Consider the following 20,484-nt stretch of genomic DNA (forward strand, 5'->3'; position numbering starts at 1 on the left):
TTTATGGCAGTTATTTAGTTTATAATATTTTCGCTTAGTAATTCATTTTCTAGTTAAAGTTAGAAGTGTTTTAACTATATTTGTTTTCTGTACTACATCGCGGGATGCTATGACATCACACCCGGTTTCGCCGTGTCTTGTGGGAAAAATGCCAGTTTGCGATAAACGGGAAGGAAGATAATGCCAGTTTGCGATAAACGGGCGAGCGGCATTACGCGAGCGGCATTGGATCTGAGCGAACGCTGCTTTTAAGTTAAAGGCGATCAATAACTTTTCCTGGTAGGCTGCAGTATATATATTTTTTACCAGTCGTTAGGAGATATTGGAATGTTATTCAGTAAAAAAGTATACGCAACGTATATTTAAAAGTAGCCGCGTTACAGGCACGGTTCGAAAAAAAGCATTTGCAATATGTATTTGTTTATGTTACCATATGGATTTAATTAAAAGTTAAAAAATCCTCACGTGTAATATCTTTCTGTGTAAATATCTCATATTACAACGTGGGACACCTGCGGCCGAAAATCCGATGCGGCCTAAAATCCGGTGCGGCCTGTACAAGTAAAAAATTGATTTTCTTTCTAAAATTAGAGCCAGCAGCTTTTAATCAGGTGCGCTCTGTAGTCCGGAATCTACGGTATATTTCTTTCATCTTGGTTTAGTGGTTGACATTATAAAAAGCCCTATTCATGTGTGTATATACACACACACACACACACACATATATTTATACACCACCCCCCCCCACCAATTTGGGTACCTGCTCATTACATGAATGGGACAAGGAAGTTGCCCAGTACATGAAAGGAGTAGGTACACAAATACACAAATTGGGTGACCTACTAGCGGTGATTGATAAGTTCGTGGCCTAGGATGAAAGGAGTCAATTTTACAAAACCTAGCAATTTTCAATTATCTGTAACAGAAAAAGCACAAAACTGATTAACTTTCTGCATAATCACTCAAAGAGTTGAACTGCACGTGCAGGTACCGAGAGCTGTATAACTTTCAGCCGCGAACTTATCAATCACCCCTCGTACAGCTCAGGTTGGGGGGAGGGGCTACCCAGACGGAATAGAAGGTGCAGATCCTGGACTTTGAGGATGGCCTTAACTTGGCAGAAGAGGAGGCGATGGGTTGACACGTCGGAACGGGAATGGGAATGGGGAGCGGAATGAAAATGTTTGGACACCGGGAAGTCCCGCTGGGAGCGGACAGTTGAAAGGTCAGTTTATTATCAAAGCAGGTATCCATGAACAACTCTTGCAGTTTTTTTCTTCTCCAGAGAAGCACAAAACAAAGAAAGAGCATGAAAGTCATTCAGAGAGAAAAATCAAACTCCTACCCCACCCCCACATCAAAAAGAATGGCATCCCGATCATCAAACCCCAAAATCCACCCCTCCCGCACAAAAGGGAACAATAACATCGATCCGCCCCCCTAAAAAACAACCCTACCCCGCACAACTGCAGAGGAGCCGGTGTCACCAGTGTAGAGGCGGCCGCATCGGGAGCAGCGGACACAATAGGCGACCCGGGAAGATTCACAGGTGAAGTGTCGCCTCACCTGGAAGGATGTTTGGACAACGGAGAGAGTTCGGCCGTCCGGCCCTTTCACTGTGACACCCTCGAACTCCACATCAAATCCGTCCAAACGAATCTGGGCGAACTTTAATGACCAATAAACATAATTCCTCTCAGCGATCGGCTGTCTGAATGAATGACTGACTTTAAAGAGGAAGGGGTGTCTATGGTCCACATTGTCAGGGTGTTGAGTTTACCAGGGGACAAAGACTGCAGGGACGAGAGGTCTTCTGTTGACTAATACACTGTGTGTGGACCCCACTGGCAATTCTGGTGTTGTGACCCGAATCGAGACAAACACCACGCTGCCCACTCCACCAACAGCACGGCACGGCCGGACACATAACAGGGAACTTTACATCTTACAACACTGGATTCAGTGATGAAACCCGTGATTAATGTTGTTGTCCCACTGAAATCATCAGAAACGTCCATTAAGGTGTTTTAAATTACAAGCGCTCCCCCACAAGTGCAGCCAATGTTTCTGGATGTGTGACCCATTTATGTGAGAATTTAGCTTTTTGATTTATCAGGGCTTCCCATAAACATGTACAGTTCAGCTAAGCTTCACTCCAGAATTTCCAAAGCAACAAACCAGTCACATGGCTCCACACAATTAAAATAGTTTATTACATTTGTATTATTTTTAAATTTTGTACTACTTATTTAATTTAACTATAGAATATGTATATTTTTGTAATTCATAGCTGTTAAAATCTACTGTTATGAGTTAGGTTCTACTGCTGCCGCAGAGACAACAAATTTCATGACATATGCTGGTGCTATTAAACCTGATTCTGATATTGATATGGGAGACCCACCACCGGTCACCTGATCCCAGTTACCGCAGATCGTAATGTGAGGCTGAAGCCTTTTCTATTTATTGGTATTCCTCAGAAAACTCAACAGTTAAGTTTCCTTCTGTGGTTCCAAAGCAGAAGCTCAGTCTCTCTAATATTTCCACACAATTAAAATGGGGATATTGTTTATTATCATCATGTACTGAGCTACAGTGAAAATCTTGCCTGACATACCAGCCACACAGATCAATACATTACGACAGTACATTGAGCTGATATACGACAAAACAATAACTGTAACAAAGCATTATGGCTGCAGAGAAAGTGCAGTGCAGATAGACATATGGTGCAGGGTCACGTCGAGTTACATTCTGAGGTTGAGTACATTTTACCATTCATTTGGCTTATAACCGCAGACAGGAAGCCGACCTTGAGCCTGGTGGTTCGTGCTTTAAGGCTTTTGTATCTCTTCCCCGATGGGGGAGTGGGTTTGAATGTCCAGATTGTGAGGATATTTGAGTACATGGCCTGCTTTTCCGAGGCAGGAGAAGTGTAGGAAGAGTCCATGGAGGGGAGGCTTGTTTCTCTGATGTTCTCCACTCTCCAAAGTTCACTGCAGTTCCTTGCAGTCATGGGCAGAGCAGTAGCCATACGAAGGCGTGAAGTATCGACAAGAAGCTCAGAGACCTCGGCCTTCACCCTGCCTTGTGTAGCTGGATCCTGGACTTCCTGTCAGATCGCCAGCAGGTGGTAAGAGTGGACTCCCTCACCTCTGTCTCTCTGACCCTGAGCACACATACCCCTCAGGGTTGTCTCCTTGGCCCCCTCCTTTACTCTCTGTGCACCCACGACTTGTGTCTCCACTCACAGCTCCAATCTGTGATTTAAATTTGTTGACGACACTAATTGGCCTAATCTCAAATAATAACTTTCAATCAATCTCCTGACAACTCGGTCCAAACAAACTTGCCACCCTTCTTCAGGAGATTAGTTAGCAGAAGAGCAATACCAGCAAAGTTCTTACAGAACTTACGATAATATCCAACCGTTCCCAGAAACTTTCCAAGAGCCTTGTTACCAGTCGGAATAGAAACTTCAGAAAATTGCCTGGACTTTTGCCTGAACAGGAGCTAACTTGACTTGACCTACAACATAGCCAACATAGGTCACAGTGGCATGGCCAAATTCACTCTTAGGTAAGTTAACTGTAAGGCTGGCCTCGGAAAGCCTGTCAAACAGCTTTTCTACTGCAGAGATACGGTCATTCCAAGTGTCACTCCCTGTGACTAAGTCATCAATATCGGTATCTGTGTGTTCCAACCCTCGATTTACAGAATCAATCATTCTCTGGAATGTTCCTGGGGCATTTTTCATTCCAAACAGCAAAACCTTGTATTTGTACAACCCAGATGGTGTCCCAAACACAGAAATTTCTCTACCTCTGTCCGTCAATGGAACACACCAATACTCTTTCAACAGATCAATCTTTGTTAGAAATATAGCTTTTCCAACCTTATAAATGCAATCATTCAACCGAGGGATAGAATAGGCATCTGTTTTTGTTACTGCATTTACCTTTCCATAATCAGTGTAAAATCTAGCAGTGTTATGCATATATAGTTTTAAATATATATTTCCCAAACTTAGGTGGTAAATGATACAGTTTTACGCTGGTGTGGTAAGGATATTCAGTTCAGTTCACGGGATTGAAGTGAGTGAGAGTAATCCAAGTAAACAGGTGTCGATGTTCTCCGAATCTTCCAATTTAGTCAAACGTGACCAACTAAAGAGCTTCGTCTTCAAGTGACAATCTACCAACCCAGGCAAGGGTTTTCAGCAGATTTCACAGGGTTTCTCTTACATGCACTAATAGTCAGAGACCGATTCCTCTTAACCGATCCTCAACCCCAAACGCGTGGACATTTAAAACTTCAGTGACAACTCTTCCCACTAGCCTTTGTGTGTCTGCGTGTCCTACGAAACAAACAGCAACACTCCTTTAAATACCATTGTGCTGAACACCAGCTGTCCATCATGCAGGCCCTCCGCTCCATCTGTCTCTGTAACAAGCTGCTTGTGCTCCTCTCTCTCTCTCTCTTACAGACATGGTTCTTAAAGGCACAGTCCACAATCACAGGCAATTTACACTTTTCTACATTCATGCAATATGTGTGTTGTTTAATTGGTTTGCCTTGACCAATATCTGCGTCATATACGGTGACCGTGGTTTGCTTGGGAATGGCGGGAAATAAATCTTTAAACTTCAGAATTAATTCCTTCAGCTGTTGTTGTTGCTTTGGCTGCAGATGAGCCAACTTGTTATCAATGTTTTCTTGAACAACCGAGTTCATTAGCCTAACTGGGACCGTGTTTGGCTTGTGAAAAGTATCAGACGAGTCAATTGTTTCATTCTCAGGGTTGCCAGATTCATATGTTTTGACAACAACACTAACAGACGGTGCTTGCTTGTCAACATAAGGCTTTATCTTATTTATGTGTACCACCTGTGTTATTTTACGTTGGTCGGGTCTTTTAATAACATAATTCAGATAGTTAACTTGAGAGACTATTTCATACGGTCCATTGAGTTTCACCTTAAGTGGATTCAGCCACATTGGAAATAAGGCAAGCACCTTACCCCCACCTGGTATTTTCTTTCACAAGCCTGCTTATCAAACCAAAACTTTATTGTGTTTCGAGAAATCTTTAAATTTTGTCTTGCTAGACACAGGACTGGTGTAGTTTGTTTTTGAACTTCAAAACATAGTCTAACAAGTTAACATGTACATCCCCATCGATCCACTGTTCCTTTAACAAGGTCAAAGGTCCCTCACTCTCTGACCAAATACAAGTTCAAATGGACTAAAGCCCAGTGATTCCTGTACCGACTCTCTTACTGCGAACAAAAGAAAATGTATTCCTTCATCGCAGTCTTTTCCATTTTCAACACAGTATGTCTTAATCATTGTTTTGAGGGTAGAATGAGATCTTTCTAAACCCGTTGTGATTCTGGATGGTATGCAGACGATGTAATTCGTTTAGCTCCCAGTTCATAAACTACCTGCTGGAAAAATCCAGATGTAAAATTACTTCCTTGATCAGACTGGATTTCTTTAGGCAAACCAAATAAAGTAATAAACTTGGTAAGAGCCTTTGCCACATTTTAGCTTTAATATTCTTGAGAGGTATTGCCTCTGGGAATCTGGATGCAGTACACATAATAGTTAGCAAATACTGATGGCCAGCTTTAGTCTTTGGCAATGGGCCAACACAATCCACTATAACTTTGGAAAAGGGTTCACCGAATGCAGGTACAGGCCACAGTGGGGCCACTGCTATGGCCTGATTAGGTTTACCCACAACCTAACAAGTGTGGCAGGTTCTGCAAAAGATCACAACATCTTTCCTCAAATTAGGCCAGTAAAATTCCTTTATAATCCTATTTACAGTTTAATTCACTCCAAAATGGCCACCTAAGGACATACCGTGGGCCAAAGTTAAATTTTCAGTCCTGTAAACTTTAGGAACTGCAACTTGGTGAACAATTGCCCATTCCTCAGTCACAGGTGTAGCAGGTGGCATCCACTTCCTCATTAACACTCCATCCTTGAGATAATACCCTACTGGCACTTTCTTAATCTCATCATCAGAGAGAGCTGTTTCTTTTAAAGCTTCAATCTCAGGGTCTCGGTTCTGTTCTGCTATAAACTCCTTCCTGGACAGGGATAAGTCTTTCTCATCAGACTGTCTACATGAATCCTGTTGAAACATTGAAGGCAGAAAAGTCCCTGACAAGTCAGCATAATCTGGCTATCATGGGTATCAGAATCACTCTCGGCAGACCTTTCAGCCATACTGTGAGTTACTGTGCAGGAAGGATAAATGTTAAAATCCATCTGTGGGTCGTCAGTGGTTGGCATAGTTGTCAACTGCACTACAGAAACAACTTTACCATCTGCCAGGTCATTCCCTAACAGCAAAGTAACATCTTCCACCAGTAAACTGGAGCACAATCTGATCTTAACAGGTCTGGAAACCATCCCTGACTGTAAAGGTACCTTGTGCAATGGCACAGAAACCACACCGCCCCCAAAGCATTTAATAAGATTTACCTCACCAGTGTCAGTCTCATCACCAAACTTTAGAACGCTGTCTCATATAAGTGACTGAGAAGCCTCAGCATCTTGAAGAATTTTCACTGGTACCTTCGTAGACCCTTCCTTTACTAATACAAACTCATCAGACATAAAATAATCAAATCCCTTCTTAACTCGGTCATACCTCTCAGTCCTTAACTGAGTCTCAACAGAATGTTCAGAACCCTGTGGGGTTATAGGTGCTTCAACATACTGAACACAGGCATACGGGACTGGTTCTTTTTTCTTTTTCTTCTTCAGATGTCTTGCTAGACTACAAGACTGGTGTAGTTTGTTTTTGAACTTCAAAACATAGTCTAACAAGTTAACATGTACATCCCCATCAATCCACTGTTCCAAGGTCAAAGGTGCCTCACTCTCTGACCAAATCCAAGTTCAAATTGAACAATTGGCCATCATATGAGCAGCTTTCTTACAATAACAAGTAAGACCAGAATATTTCTCCTTCAACTGCTTCCTTTCATCCTTACTCTTGTCACTCGTCCCAGCATTAATTTTTGGTTTACCCTGGTGATCCCTGCTACGATTTTGGAAGCTCTTATTCAAGGTAAACGTAACCTTATGAGTTAAAGAAAACTCATCTGCTAATCTAGCAGACTCCTGCAAAGCGGCAGCATCCTTTTCATCTAAATATGTCTTTATGTCATCAGGGATGCACCTTTCGAATTGTTCAATTAAAACCAACTCTTTCAGGCTGTTGAAATCATCATTTATATTTTTATATGTGCACCAGTGGTCAAAACACACAAACTTCTCATAAGCAAATTCCATATAAGTCTGACTCACCAGATTTCCTCAAATTTCTAAACTTTTGCCTGTATGCTTCAGGGACCATCTCGTAAGCTTAGAGCACAGCCTGTTTCACTATGTCATAATCAGCTGCTTCATCAACTGTCAAAGCAGAATATGCTTGCTGAGCCTGCCCCTTAATTACACTTTGTAAGAGAATATGCCAATCCTCTTTTGGCCACTTTAAACTCTGAGCAACCTTCTCAAACAGCTGAAAGTATTCATCAAATTCTGCCTCGTAAACAGGAGGTACCAATTTAACTAACACACACAAAATGCTGGTGGAACACAGCAGACCAGGCTGTATCTATGGGGAGAACTACTGTCGAACCACTTTCCTCATGTTTGTTCTACCAATTTAACTTCCTCACTGGCCTCAAACATCACCAGAGTCTAACACTAGACCCCTTTGCTGCAATCTCTCTATCTTTTCCAGCTCTAACACCCTCTGTCTTTCTGTTTCCTCCCTCTGTTTTTCTGCCTCTTCTCTCTGTTTTTCTGCCTCTCTAGCCTCAAACTGCCTCTGCCTTTCTGCAGCCTCCATCTTTAATTTTTCTAACTTGTACTGGACCTCAAGCTCACTAGGTTTACTTTCAGGAAACACCTCCAACTCCTCCATGTTAAACACATCTTCAGATACATAATGTTCTGCTATTATCCTCTTCATCTGTGCTCTCTTCATTGTCAATTTCACCTTAGCAAGTTTTAACCTTTTAGCAATACTCGACAACTCAATCCTACTGGCGTCCTCTAATGCCTCAGAGGTTGGCACATCTGGAAATCTATCAACATTTATTGCTGCTGATATTCCACACACAAATAAATTAAAAGGGATTTCCTCAATGAAATCAATAAATTATCAATCAATATGCCCCCAAATCTGTTCATATCCCGGACACAGCCCCAATTTTGTTATGAATCGTAACCCTTTAGAAACAAACCAGCAGCAATAGACTACACCTGAAGTCTGTTTTTGATGTTAAAACAATCTTTATTAGAATCTAGTTATAATACAGTAACTTAAGCAAGATAATCAGAAGTTATGTGTATATATGTGTGTAAATATAACTTCCAAACTATTGAGCTTGGGGGAAACAAGGCTTCGAGTCTTGATGCGTTAGAGTATGAAAGTTCAGTTCAACCACAGAATAGGTGATGAGAGGGATATTTGTAATCCAGGGTAAATGGCGAGAGAAGGCAATTATTTCGAATTCCACAGGCTCCACCGTGGTAAAATGAGACAACAGTCGATGTAGGTTTTATGCTTCATCGTTCCAAATCCACATACGAATTATCACCGAAAGTGACTTGTCACAAGGGGTATCGTCTTCAAGTGAATTACCACACCACTCCCAGCCAAGCGTTAACACATAAGTGGTCTTCACAGGATATGCCAAATCCGATCCACACCTATGGAACAAACGAGGTGATAACCACACACTCGATGTATGGTGAATTGATAATTTACCCACCCTTGTGGTCATAGAAAAGTTCCAATCAGTGACCCTCGGCCACTAGTTCCCCGATTCTAATCCTTCCACTTTTCCTCCTTCGTCTTCGTCTGAGTGTCTGTGTCCTCGGTTAAAACTAAACAAGCTGCGGGCGAATTAAACAACCTGCAAGTCAGACTGACTCACCATCCTAATTTCTGTCTCTCTCTCTCTTAAGATGACAGTCCACAGCAAACAAAACCTAGGGATTCATAATAACGGCCACTTCCCATTGTGAACTGACTGGTGTGCCAGTAGTTGGGATGACTGAGTGAATCCTTTCCCAAATTATGAACAGATGAACGGCTTCTCCCCAGTGTGAACTCGCTGATGTCTCTGTAGGGAGGAAGAGCGAGTGAAATTCTTCCCACATTCTGAGCAGGTGAACGGCTTCTCCCCAGTGTGAACTCGCTGATGAGTCTGTAGGTTGGATGAGTGAGTGAATCTCTTCCCACATTCTGAGCAGGTGAAAGGCCTCTCCCCAGTGTGAACTCGCTGGTGTTCCACTAGGTGGGATGACAGAGTGAACTGTTTCCCACATTCTGAGCAGTTGAACGGCTTCTCACCGGTATGAACTCTCTGATGTCTCTGTAGGGTGGAAGATTGAGTGAATCTCTTCCCACATTCTGAGCAGGTGAACGGCCTCTCACCAGTGTGAAAACGCTGGTGACTCTGTAGTGTGGATGACTGAGTGAATCCCTTCCCACAGACTGAGCAAGTGAACAGCTTCTCCCCAGTGTGAACTCGTTGGTGACTCTGTAGGTCGGATGACCGAGTGAATCTCTCCCCACAGATTGAACAGGTGAACGGCCTCTCCCCAGTGTGAAATCGCTGGTGACTCAGTAGGGTGGATGAATGAGTGAATCTCTTCCCACAGTCTGAGCAGGTGAATGGCTTCTCCCCAGTGTGAACTCGCTGATGTCTCTGTAGGCTGGATGAATCAATGAATCCCTTCCCACATTCTGAGCAAGTGAACGGCTTTTTCCCAGTGTGAACTCGCTGATGTCTCTGTAGGCTGGATGAATCAGTGAATCCCTTCCCACATTCTGAGCAGATGAACGGCTTCTCCCCAGTGTGAACTCGCTGATGACTCTGTAGGGTGGATGAATGAGTGAATCCCTTCCCACATTCTGAGCAGGTGAATGGCTTCTCCCCAGTGTGAACTCGCTGATGACTCTGTAGTTGAGATGACTGAGTGAATCTCTTCCCACAGACTGAGCAAGTGAACGGCTTCTCCCCAGTGTGAACTCGCTGGTGGCTCTGTAGGGTGGATGAATGAGTGAATCTCTTCCCACAATCTGAGCAGGTGAACGGCTTCTCCCCAGTGTGAACTCGCTGGTGACTCTGTAGGGTGGATGAATGAGTGAATCTCTTCCCACAATCTGAGCAGGTGAATGACTTTTCCCCAGTGTGAACTCGCTGATGAGCCATTAGGTCAGATGACTGAGTGAATCCTTTCCCAGAAGTTCAGCAGATGACCAGCCTCTGCCTGGTGTGTTGTGAACTGACTGGTGTGTCCACAGGTGGGAAGACTGACTGAATCCCTTCCCACACACGGAACAGGTGAATGGCCTAGCCCAGTGTGAACTTGCTGATGTACCTTCAATTGAGATAACCGAGTCAATCCATTCCCTCTGTCTGAGCAGGTGAATGGCCTTTCCTCTGCGTAAAATGCCGGACATGCTAGTTGGCCAAATGACCGAGTGAGTCACTCCCCATAGTCTGAGCTGGACAGATGGTCTATTGAATCTCTTGCTCCACTTCTTAAGTATCTAGTCAGAGACAGCAAAACTGGCGTGCCGTGTTTGAGAGTCTTGGAGATAAATTCCTTCTCATTTTCAACCTGTAACAAGATTTACAAAATCCATCAATGGGTGTAGGACAACATTACAGATGAGATCACTTGAGTTGCCAAGGTTTGATCTGGTATCACACTGTTACAGTGAGGTTCAACCCAAGTTGGACAGAGAAATCATCTCCTGACTGGGCACAGTGCTGGTATCTGGAATCACCATCAATTTCCTCATGCTCTTGTGTCTCTATAGGAATGGGGCATTTCTGCCATCTCCAATTTGTACCTTGGCTCAGTTTGACTCTATCCATTGGTATTATTCCCTGTTCCTGCTGAGCAGCATGGGTGCCTGGCCCCACAGTAACTGAAACAGTCTCATGCAAATAGTCTTTCTTGATGTGCAACTGGGATTTTCCTTAACTTAACGTGCCACAGTTTTAACGCCATATAAAAAAAATTCTTGCTGAGATGAATGGTTGGTCTTCACAGCTGTTAAAAGGAATTAGAATGAATTTTTGTATTATTTCAGGTTCTTGTTACAGTAATAGAAAATTACAACACAGAAACAGGCCCTTTGGGCCATCTAGTTAGTGCTGAACTACTTCAACTGCACACTCCCATACCCTTATCATTTAGGTACCTATACAAACATCTTAAATGCTGAAATTGCACCACTTGTGTTGGCTGCTCATTCCACACCCAGATGACTGTCTGTGTGAAGAAGTTTCCCCTCATGTTTCCCTTAACGTTTCACCTTTCACCCTTAACCCATGGTCGCTGGTTGTAGTCCCACCCCATCTCAGTGGCAAAAGCCAGCTTGCATTTACCCTAGCTATGCCCCTCTATCACAATCAAATCTCCCCTCAGTCTTGTATGTTCCAAGGAATAAAGTCCTGACCTGTACAATCTTCCCTTATAATCCAAGTGCTCCAGACCTGGCAACATCCTTGTAAATTTTCTCTGAACTCTTTCAACCTCTTTTACATCTTTCATGTAGGTAGGTGACCGAAACTGCACACAATACTCCAAATTAGGCCTCACCAATGTCTTGTACAAAGTCAACAATACATCCATCTCCTGTACTCAGTACTTTGGTTTATGAAGGCCAATGTGACGAAATCTTTCTTTCCGTCCCTATCAAACTGTGACACCACTTGCAGTGAATTCCCAGTGAATCTGTATTCCCAGATCCCTTTCTTCTACAGTGTTCCTCAGTGCCCTCCCATTCACTGTGTAAGACCTAGGTCCTTCCAAAATGCAACTTGTCTCCATTAAATTCCATTTTGCATTTCATAACCCATTTTTTCAGCGGGTCCAGATCACACTGCAAGCTATGATAGTCTTCCTTGCTGTTCACTACACCACAATCTTGGTTTCATCCACAAAGTTGCTGATCCAGCTAACCATGTTAACATTCAGATTACTGATATAGATGACAAACAACAACAGATCCAGCAGTGATCCTTGTGGCAACCACTAGTCACAGGCCTCCGGTCAGAGAGGCAACCATCTGCCACCACACTCTGGCTTCTCCCAATTTACTCGTCCAATTTACTATCTCATCTTGAATGCTGAGTGACTGAACCTTCTTGACCAACATCCCATATGAGACTTCGTCAAGTGCCTTGTTAAAGTCCATGTAGACAACATCCACTGACTTGCCTTCATCGACTTTCCTGATAACTTCCTCGAGAGAATATATGGTTTAGACATGACCTACCATGCTGAAAGCCATGCTGCCTATCCTGAATCAGTCCACATTGATCCACCAGCTCCTATATGTTTTGGTCATGTTCTGTACTGAAACATTTTTGGAAGTCTATTTTCTCTACAATTTCTAAAGTTTTAAAAATTAATTTACAACCTTTTTTATTTGGCATAATCCCTCAATATATTCATGGTATTTCGCCATCAAACCAACATGTAATTGCATTTGTTACATTATTGGCCAGAAGGGCTATTTTGTTGAAATGGAAAGATGCTTCTGCTCCTACTTTGATACAATGGTTTTCTCAGGTGATGCTGTCTTAGTTTGGCTAAAATCAGAAGTCGAACTTTTGATTCTCGATTTGATTTTGAGAAAAGGTGGAGTTCATTTGCCCACCTCTATCATCTGATTTGAGTTAATTAATATGGTTTCCTTCTGATTTTTCTTTAAATGGATTTGAGTTGGTGGTTTGATGTTTTTTTTATGCAAGCGTGTATGATGTATAGCTCCAGGGTTCTGCTCCTAATGCTTTTTTTTTGTTTTTTACTTTCGGGTTTTTTTAGTTAGCAGGGGGTTTTTTGTTTCTTTTTCTTTCAAAAAATATTCTTAAAACTTTATTTTTTCTTATTATTACTGATATATTGCTTAGCTTTGTTAATCAGTTATTTGCTAATTTAATTTTTATTGTACATAATGACATATTGACTTAATGTATCTTTTTTGTTAATCATCAATAATAATTTATTAAAAAAAGATTTTAAAATGAAATATCTGCCTCCTGCACACACTTTCCAATAACTTTCCCACTAGTGATATCAGGCTCACCAATGTATAATTTCCTAGTTTATTTTTAGAGCCTTTCTTGAACAGCGGAACAACACTGGCGGTCCTCCAATCCTCCAGTGCCTCACCTGTCACTAACGGTGATTTAAATATCTGTGCTTGAGCCCTGACAATTTCTGCACTTGTCTTCCACAGGGTCCAAGGGAACAATTTGTCAGGCCCTGGGGACTTATCCATGGTAATTTCCCTTAAGGCAGCAAACACCTCCACCTCTGTAATCTGTACAGGGTCCATGGAGTTGATGCTGCTTTGCCTCACTTCTATATACTGTGTCCATCTTCTGTGTAAATATGGAAGCAGAAAAATATCTCCCCCATCTATTTTGTCTCCTCATATTCTGATCTTTCAGATGATTTTTTTTTCGCTTGCAATCTTTTTGTTCTCAATATATCTTCAGAGTCTCTGAGGATTCTCCTCCACCTTGTCTGCTGGAGCAACCTCATGCCTTCTTTTATTTCTTTCATAAGTGTTCACTTGAATTTCCTGTACCCCATGTCTTCCTATTTACCTGTACCTGGTATGCACCTCCCTTTTTATAGATCTGGGAGAGGAAAGCCAAAGGGCTGATAGACCTGCATGGTGGCAGGTGGGGGTAAGGGGAGGGGGTTAATCTAAAGTTGCAGGGGGAATGGGAGCCTGAATAACAGAACAGATAGTGGAGGGGTTGTGCATATAGTTGTTTTCAGTCCTCAGACAAAGTCAGGAATGAAAAAGTTGAGCATGGTGCTGTGAATATGCTGAGCCCTGTATATTTCAAATCAAGTAACAGTGTAGGACAAGGTGGATGTGTTAAGGGCGTGGATCAACACCTGGAATTAAGATATCACTGTAATATCAAGAAGTCAGCATCTCGTAGGCTGCTTAGGACCCTGGCTATTTTTTTTAAAGGTCATAGCAGCCATGAGCTTGAGAAAGTGAGTAGAAATGCACAAATGCTTTCCCATAAGCTGAGCAGGTGACAGCAGCCTTGGTGTGAGAAGCATATTGACACAAGAGGGAGTGACTATTTACAAGGGCAGCAGACTTTGGGAGGTAGGCCTGTGTCTGTCTGCATTCAGACATAGTAGCAAATAAAACTGTTATACAAACAATTTATGACTGATAAAGTTAACATTACTCATCTGTAGAGAAACTAAGGGGGGGGTGAACCCACATGTATCTGTGTACGTGACTGCATGATATAAAAAGAACTGCATTTGCTTCAGGAGAGAGAGACCCTCGAAGCAGCCTCCGAGAGAGAGTGCAATCCACGTGTGGAACCAAAACAGATGGCGGAGATCTTAAATAATTTTTCATCTCTATTTACTCAGGAGATGGACAAAGGGTCTATGGGAGTGTGGAAAAGTGGCATTAAAATCCTAGACGTGTACAGTTTAAAGAAGAGAAGTTACATTGCTGTTCAAATTTCAAACATAGAAGTCCACAGCATATTCCAGGTTATTCAGCGTAAAATGTTGTGCCAACCATGTAACTGCCCAGAATTTCCCTAGCGCATAGCCCTCTATTTTCCTAAGCTCTATGTACCTATCTAAGAGGCTGTTAAAAGACCCTATTGTATCTGCCTCGACCACCGCTGCCAGCACGCACCCACCACTCTCTGTGTAAAAAACACTTACCGCTGACATCCCCACGGTAGCTATTTCCAAGCACCTTGAAACTATGCCCCCTCAAGTTAGCCATTTCAACCCTGAGAAAAAACCTCTGGCTATCCACACGTTCAATAACCCTCATCATTTTATACACCTAAGAAAGGCTCTAAATATAAACAAGGAAATTAAAAATTGCTTTGAGGATTTTTTAGAAGTATAGAAAATTATGAGGGTATGGATCGGGTAAATGCAAACAGTTTTTTCCACTGAGGTTGGGTGGGATGACAGCCAGAGGTCATGGGTAAGTGGGGAAGGTGAAAATTTAACAGAAACATTTGGAAAAGCTCTTTACTGAAATGGTCGTGAGAGTGTGGAATGAGATGCCAGCACAAGTGGTGAACATGAGCTCAGTTTCACAATTAAGAGAAGTTTGATAGGTACCTGGATTGTAGGGGTATGGAGGGTGATGGTCCTGGAGCAGGTAGTTGTATTGGACAGCTTAAATGTTTTTTCAGCATTGACTAGATGGGCCAAGTAGCCTGTTTCTGTACTGAACTTCTCCATGTTTCTATGGCAGAGAAGTTGGCCAAACTTCTTTGGAAGGGAAAAGGTAGGAGGGACAACGGAGCTGCAATGGCTGGAGTTTCTGGGAGCAATTCGGGAGCTGAGTGATCGATACATCCCAAAGAAGTGGAAGCAGGAGGACACAACCGTGGCTGAAATGAGAAGCCAAAGCCGACATAAAAGCCAAAGAGAGGGCAAACAAAAGAGCAAAAACTATTGGGAAGCTTTTAGAAACCAACAGAAGACAAGTCAAAAAACGTCAGATGAGCTCAGGGCGTGGAGTCACGATATTGTAGTCATTAATGAGTCTTGGTAGCACAGAAAACCAAGGCAATGTCTGAGGCATTTAAAGGAACAAAATATCCGGGGCTTCAATCTCTCTTGAAAACCCAGGTTCCCTGCACCAGGTACCTTTCAACTTTTATTTTGACAGGCATGTACAAACTGTACACCCTCAAAATTTCATTTCTGAAGGCCTCCCACTTACAAGTACTCCTTTGCCAGAAAACAGCCTGTCCAAAACCACACTTGACAGATCCTTTCTGATACCATCAAAATTGACCTTTCTCCAATTTAGAATCTCAACCCGTGGTCCACACCTCCCTTTCTCCATAGTTACTTTGAATCTCATGGATTATGATCACTAATTTCTGTCACCAGCCCTGGATCACTTCCTAATGGCTTATTGCACACTTCTACGTCGGGAATTCTACGTACTGATTAAGGGCACATTTGACAAACTCTGCCGCATCTAGTCTTTTACAGTATGGGTGTCCTGGTCAATATATGGGAAGTTAAATTCACTTACTGCATCAACCTTTGTTTCTTGGCATGGTCTGCGATCTCTCTACAAATTTGTTCCTCTAAACCCCTCAGACTGTTGGGTGCAACCAAGTCCCAGTAATGGCTACAATATCATAATTCCCTGCCCTGAGCTCATCTGACTTTCCTACGATGCTTCTTTCATTGTGATATACACAGCTCAGCACATTCATCGCACCATGCTCAACCATTTGATTGCTGACTCTATCTGAGGTCTGAACAACATCGGACTGGTGTCAAGAAAACAAACTCTCCCTGACTGGCACAAAAACAAAGGAGCTGATTGTGGACGACAGGAGGTATGGAGACTGGCAAACCCCCATTGACATCAATGGATCTGGGGTTGAGAGGGTGAACAGCTTTAAGTTCTTTGGTATAAACATCACCAAGATTTCACTTTGTCTGCACATACTGGCTATGTTGTGAGAAAAGCAAAACAGCACCTCTTTCACTTCAGACAGGTGAAGAAATTTGGGATGGGACCCCAAATCCTAAGAACTTTCTACAGGGACAGGATTGAAAGCATCCTGACCAGCTGCATCACTGCCTGGTATGGGAACTGTACTTTGCTTAATCGCAGGAACCTACAGAGAGTGGTGCGGACAGCCCAGCATATCTGCAGATGTGAACTTCCCATGATTCAGGACATTTACAAAGACAGGTGTGTAAAAGGGGCCCAAAGGATTTTGGGGACCTAATTCACCACATACACCAACTGTTCCTGCTGTTCTCATCCAGGAAACAGTACCACAGCAAAAGGACCCACAGGCTCCGGGACATCATCTTCCACCAGGCCATCAGACTGATTCATTCAGGCTGATACAATTGCACTTCCATGTTGTATTGACTGTCCTATGTACAAACTATTTATTATTAATTACTATAAACTACACATTGCACATTTAGATGGAGACGTAATGTAAAGGTTTCCACTCCTCATGTATATGAAGGATGCACATAATAAAGTCAATTCAATACAATCTCTCTACTACCTGTTCTGTCATTCTGGCTCCTATTCCCCTTACAATTTACATCACCCTCCACACTAGCTCTAGCAAGCCTTACTGCTAGAATATTACACCCTTTCCTGGTCTATTCCCCTACCTAACCAATCCCCTATCACCCCTTTGACTTTCCACTGCCAGGCAACTCCCCCCAATGGTTTCTAAAGTGGTTCACCTGTTGTTGTGGGGAATGGTCACAAGAGTACTCTGCAATGGCTATTTAACCTCATTCCCCTTCCTGACTCTCACCCAGTTTCCTGTGTCCTGCACCTTGGGTGTAACTCACCTTTCTTCATGTCATAACTATCACCTGCTCCAACTCCTGGATGATCCAGAATTCATCCATTTCAAGTTCCAACTCTTTGAAGTGCAGGGTTACAAGCTGCAGCTGGATGCACATCTTGTAGGTGAGGGCATCAGGGACACTGGAGGTCTCCCCACCTCCCCTCCAATATCCCCTCTAATTTGTAATAACCAGTGTGCACATAAATCTTGTACTGTGCATTTTTAGCCAGTGACAACATGTGCACAGTGAATTTTATATAGAGAGTTATTCATTTTAACAGCTAGCAAATCACTGTTGAAAAGAACTTTGATCTCCTCGGGGTCTGATCAAGTTCACCTGCACTCTCACACAACCTGTGTAACAGGCCTGTAACGGGTAATGAAGGATTTTCTCACCAGAGCTTTTGCACTTTGTCCATATGGGTTTGCTTGCTAAATTACACTTCAAAAAGTCACATTTCCAAGTATCACTCCACTTTTTCCCACTTGTAAATTCTCCAGCAACTTTTGCATCACCACAATATACACAGGTAACACCAGTTTCTATATTCTACATAAATATTACCCCTGAACTCTCCCCCAAATGACTGACAGTGGTGAACTCAGTGATGGTAATGCCAATGAATATAAAGGGAAGGACAGTAGTCTGTCTCATTGGAGTCTGGTAGATAGATAGATAGATAGATAGATAGATAGATAGATAGATAGATAGATAGATAGATAGATAGATAGATAGATAGATAGATAGATAGATACTTTATTCATCCCCATGGGGAAATTCAACTTTTTTTCCAATGTCCCATACACTTGTTGTAACAAAACTAATAACATACAATACTTAACTCAGTAAAAAAATATGATATGCATCTAAATCACTATCTCAAAAAGCATTAGTAATAGCTTTTAAAAAGTTCTTAAGTCCTGGCGGTTGAATTGTAAAGCCTAATGGCATTGGGGAGTATTGACCTCTTCATCCTGTCTGAGGAGCATTGCATCCATAGTAACCTGTCGCTGAAACTGCTTCTCTGTCTCTGGATGGTGCTATGTAGAGGATGTTCAGAGTTTTCCATAATTGACCATAGCCTACTCAGCGCCCTTTGCTCAGCTACCGATGTTAAACTCTCCAGTACTTTGCCCACGACATATGTGATGTGAAAGCTATTTGTTGCCCAGGGCAAAGGTGTTTGATATCATTATGTACACAGAGAGAATGAGACAAAACATGTTCTCACTGGTAGAAAAGTTAGAACAAGCAACTCACACAAAATGCAGGAGGAACTCAGCAGGCCAGGCAGCACCTATGAAAAGAGTACTAATGCTGAATTCCGCCGGCATTGTATGTGCGTTGCTTGCATTTCCAGCATCTGCAGATTTTTTTCTTGTTTGTGAATGGAGGCAGAACAAAGGTGATTTTCTCAACTGGTGATCTAAAAGATTTTGTTCCCTTTCTCCGAGTTCCCAAGCTGGAGCTCAGCTCTGTCTGAGAGATCCATCGGATCCCATTCCCTGATCAGCCGGAAGCTCCCTGGGGCCCGTGAATGGATCGGGAGCTGAGAGAGAAGGGAAGACAGCAGGACTGTCCTGGGATTGCAGGTCACAGGATTTGCCCGGAAATCGGAGTTTAAGGTAAAGAGACAGAGAATTGCTCTTACCTGCAGCCGATGTTTCCAAGGCCTCCCGAGTACTGTGCGCATGCGTCATTCTCGGTGACGTCACAGCCCTGACGCCTGCGCATTTCATCGGTGCTTCAGTGTCGGCCAAAAACTTTAACGCAGGTCCATATGGGTAGTCACGGTGCCATTAAACATTTCTGCAAGCACTGGTTCAATGTCTGTACCTCATTTTTTTTCGTGTGTATAGAAAAATCTGCAGCTGTTTAAACTCAGAAAGCGGCTCCCATATACAATATACTCAATATCAACGTGAATCTCATGCCAGAGTAAAATGGAGATCTGAAACACAGGAGATTCTGTATTTGTTGGAAATACAGAGACGCACACAAACAAAATGCAGGAGGAACTCTGCAATTCAGGCAGCAACTAATTAGCTGAGTACACAATCGAGCTGAAGGGGCTCGGCCTAAACGTTGTCTAATTATTCCTCTCCACATTTACTGCCTGATCAGTTAATTTCCACTAGTATTTTGCAGAAATTAACCACCTTTTTTTTCGGGCAACCTGTTTCCAAATGATTCCGATCTTTGTTTTGTAGCCATAGCCTGCTGGTTTGATTCCTCCTCCTTCTCGTGAACTCCAGGCCCCATCTCTCTCTCTGGAGCCCCAAAGCCCTGACTCAGGCTGGTAACTCTTTGGTTTCTGACTCTGCACCATGGAAGATTCACTGGCGAGTCTACTATCAGACGTTAGAGGTGCATTGTGTTGCGAGACCGCAGGTTTGTTTACCGTGAGTGTCCCTTTAAGTGCCTGAGTGAGGCGGGACTGTGACGTCAGACACAAGCTGCGGCAGACTTAGAGGGAGAGGGAGAAGGAGAAGCTGTTGGAACTTCAGCTTGTCACTGCTATGGGTTGGAACTCTTCCATGCCCAGAAAATCGGGTTGATCATCGGCACGCCGTGCACAACGGATATGTGTGACTGTCACTTCGTATAATCCATTTGTGAGAATTTGCTGGAGTATCCTGTGGTATCACTTTTGTTGGCCCTTACCTGGAATCGGGGTGTTCTGTGGTAACCACTTGAAGACGATATTCCTGTCACTGTCACCTGGTGATATTTCGAAGTGAATTTCGGAACGAATCAACGGATAAGATCTTCGGCGACTGTTATTTCGTTTACCCAGCGTGGAATGTAATTGCCTTCTCTCTACATGTTCGTGTGGATTTACAAATCTCTCCTCTCACTCACTTATTCCGTGGATTACTGAACTTTTCTACTTTACCATTTTAGGACTTTAAGCATTGTTTCCCAAGCTTGATAGTTTGGAAGCTCTACATACACATATATACGATAACATTGTTAACTTCTGTTTATTTCGTTTAATCTTTTATATTTGGAGTAGATACTAGTAAAGATAGTGGATTTAACATCGAAACCAGACTC

General features: G+C 42.8%; 1 protein-coding gene across 4 annotated transcripts in view; it reads right to left on the minus strand.

The window, feature by feature from the left end:
• LOC140723331 (uncharacterized) overlaps positions 1–19,157 on the minus strand; it is a 40,070-nt gene extending 20,913 nt beyond the window's left edge. For 2 of the 4 annotated variants that reach the window (XR_012097864.1, XR_012097865.1), the window contains exon 1: positions 19,079–19,133. Coding sequence is in view for 2 of the 4 variants with exons in the window: in XM_073037927.1 (XP_072894028.1) it covers positions 9,108–10,250 (1,143 nt within the window). In the remaining 2 variants the exon portion in view is untranslated. Of the gene's footprint in view, positions 1–8,254; positions 11,101–19,078 lie in introns of those variants that run through there. The other 2 variants (XM_073037927.1, XM_073037928.1) reach the window with 2 other exon arrangements.
• Positions 19,158–20,484: the final 1,327 nt, after the last annotated feature.

Source organism: Hemitrygon akajei, unplaced genomic scaffold (genome assembly GCF_048418815.1).
Source record: "Hemitrygon akajei unplaced genomic scaffold, sHemAka1.3 Scf000109, whole genome shotgun sequence".
Classification (NCBI taxonomy): Eukaryota; Metazoa; Chordata; class Chondrichthyes; order Myliobatiformes; family Dasyatidae; genus Hemitrygon; species Hemitrygon akajei.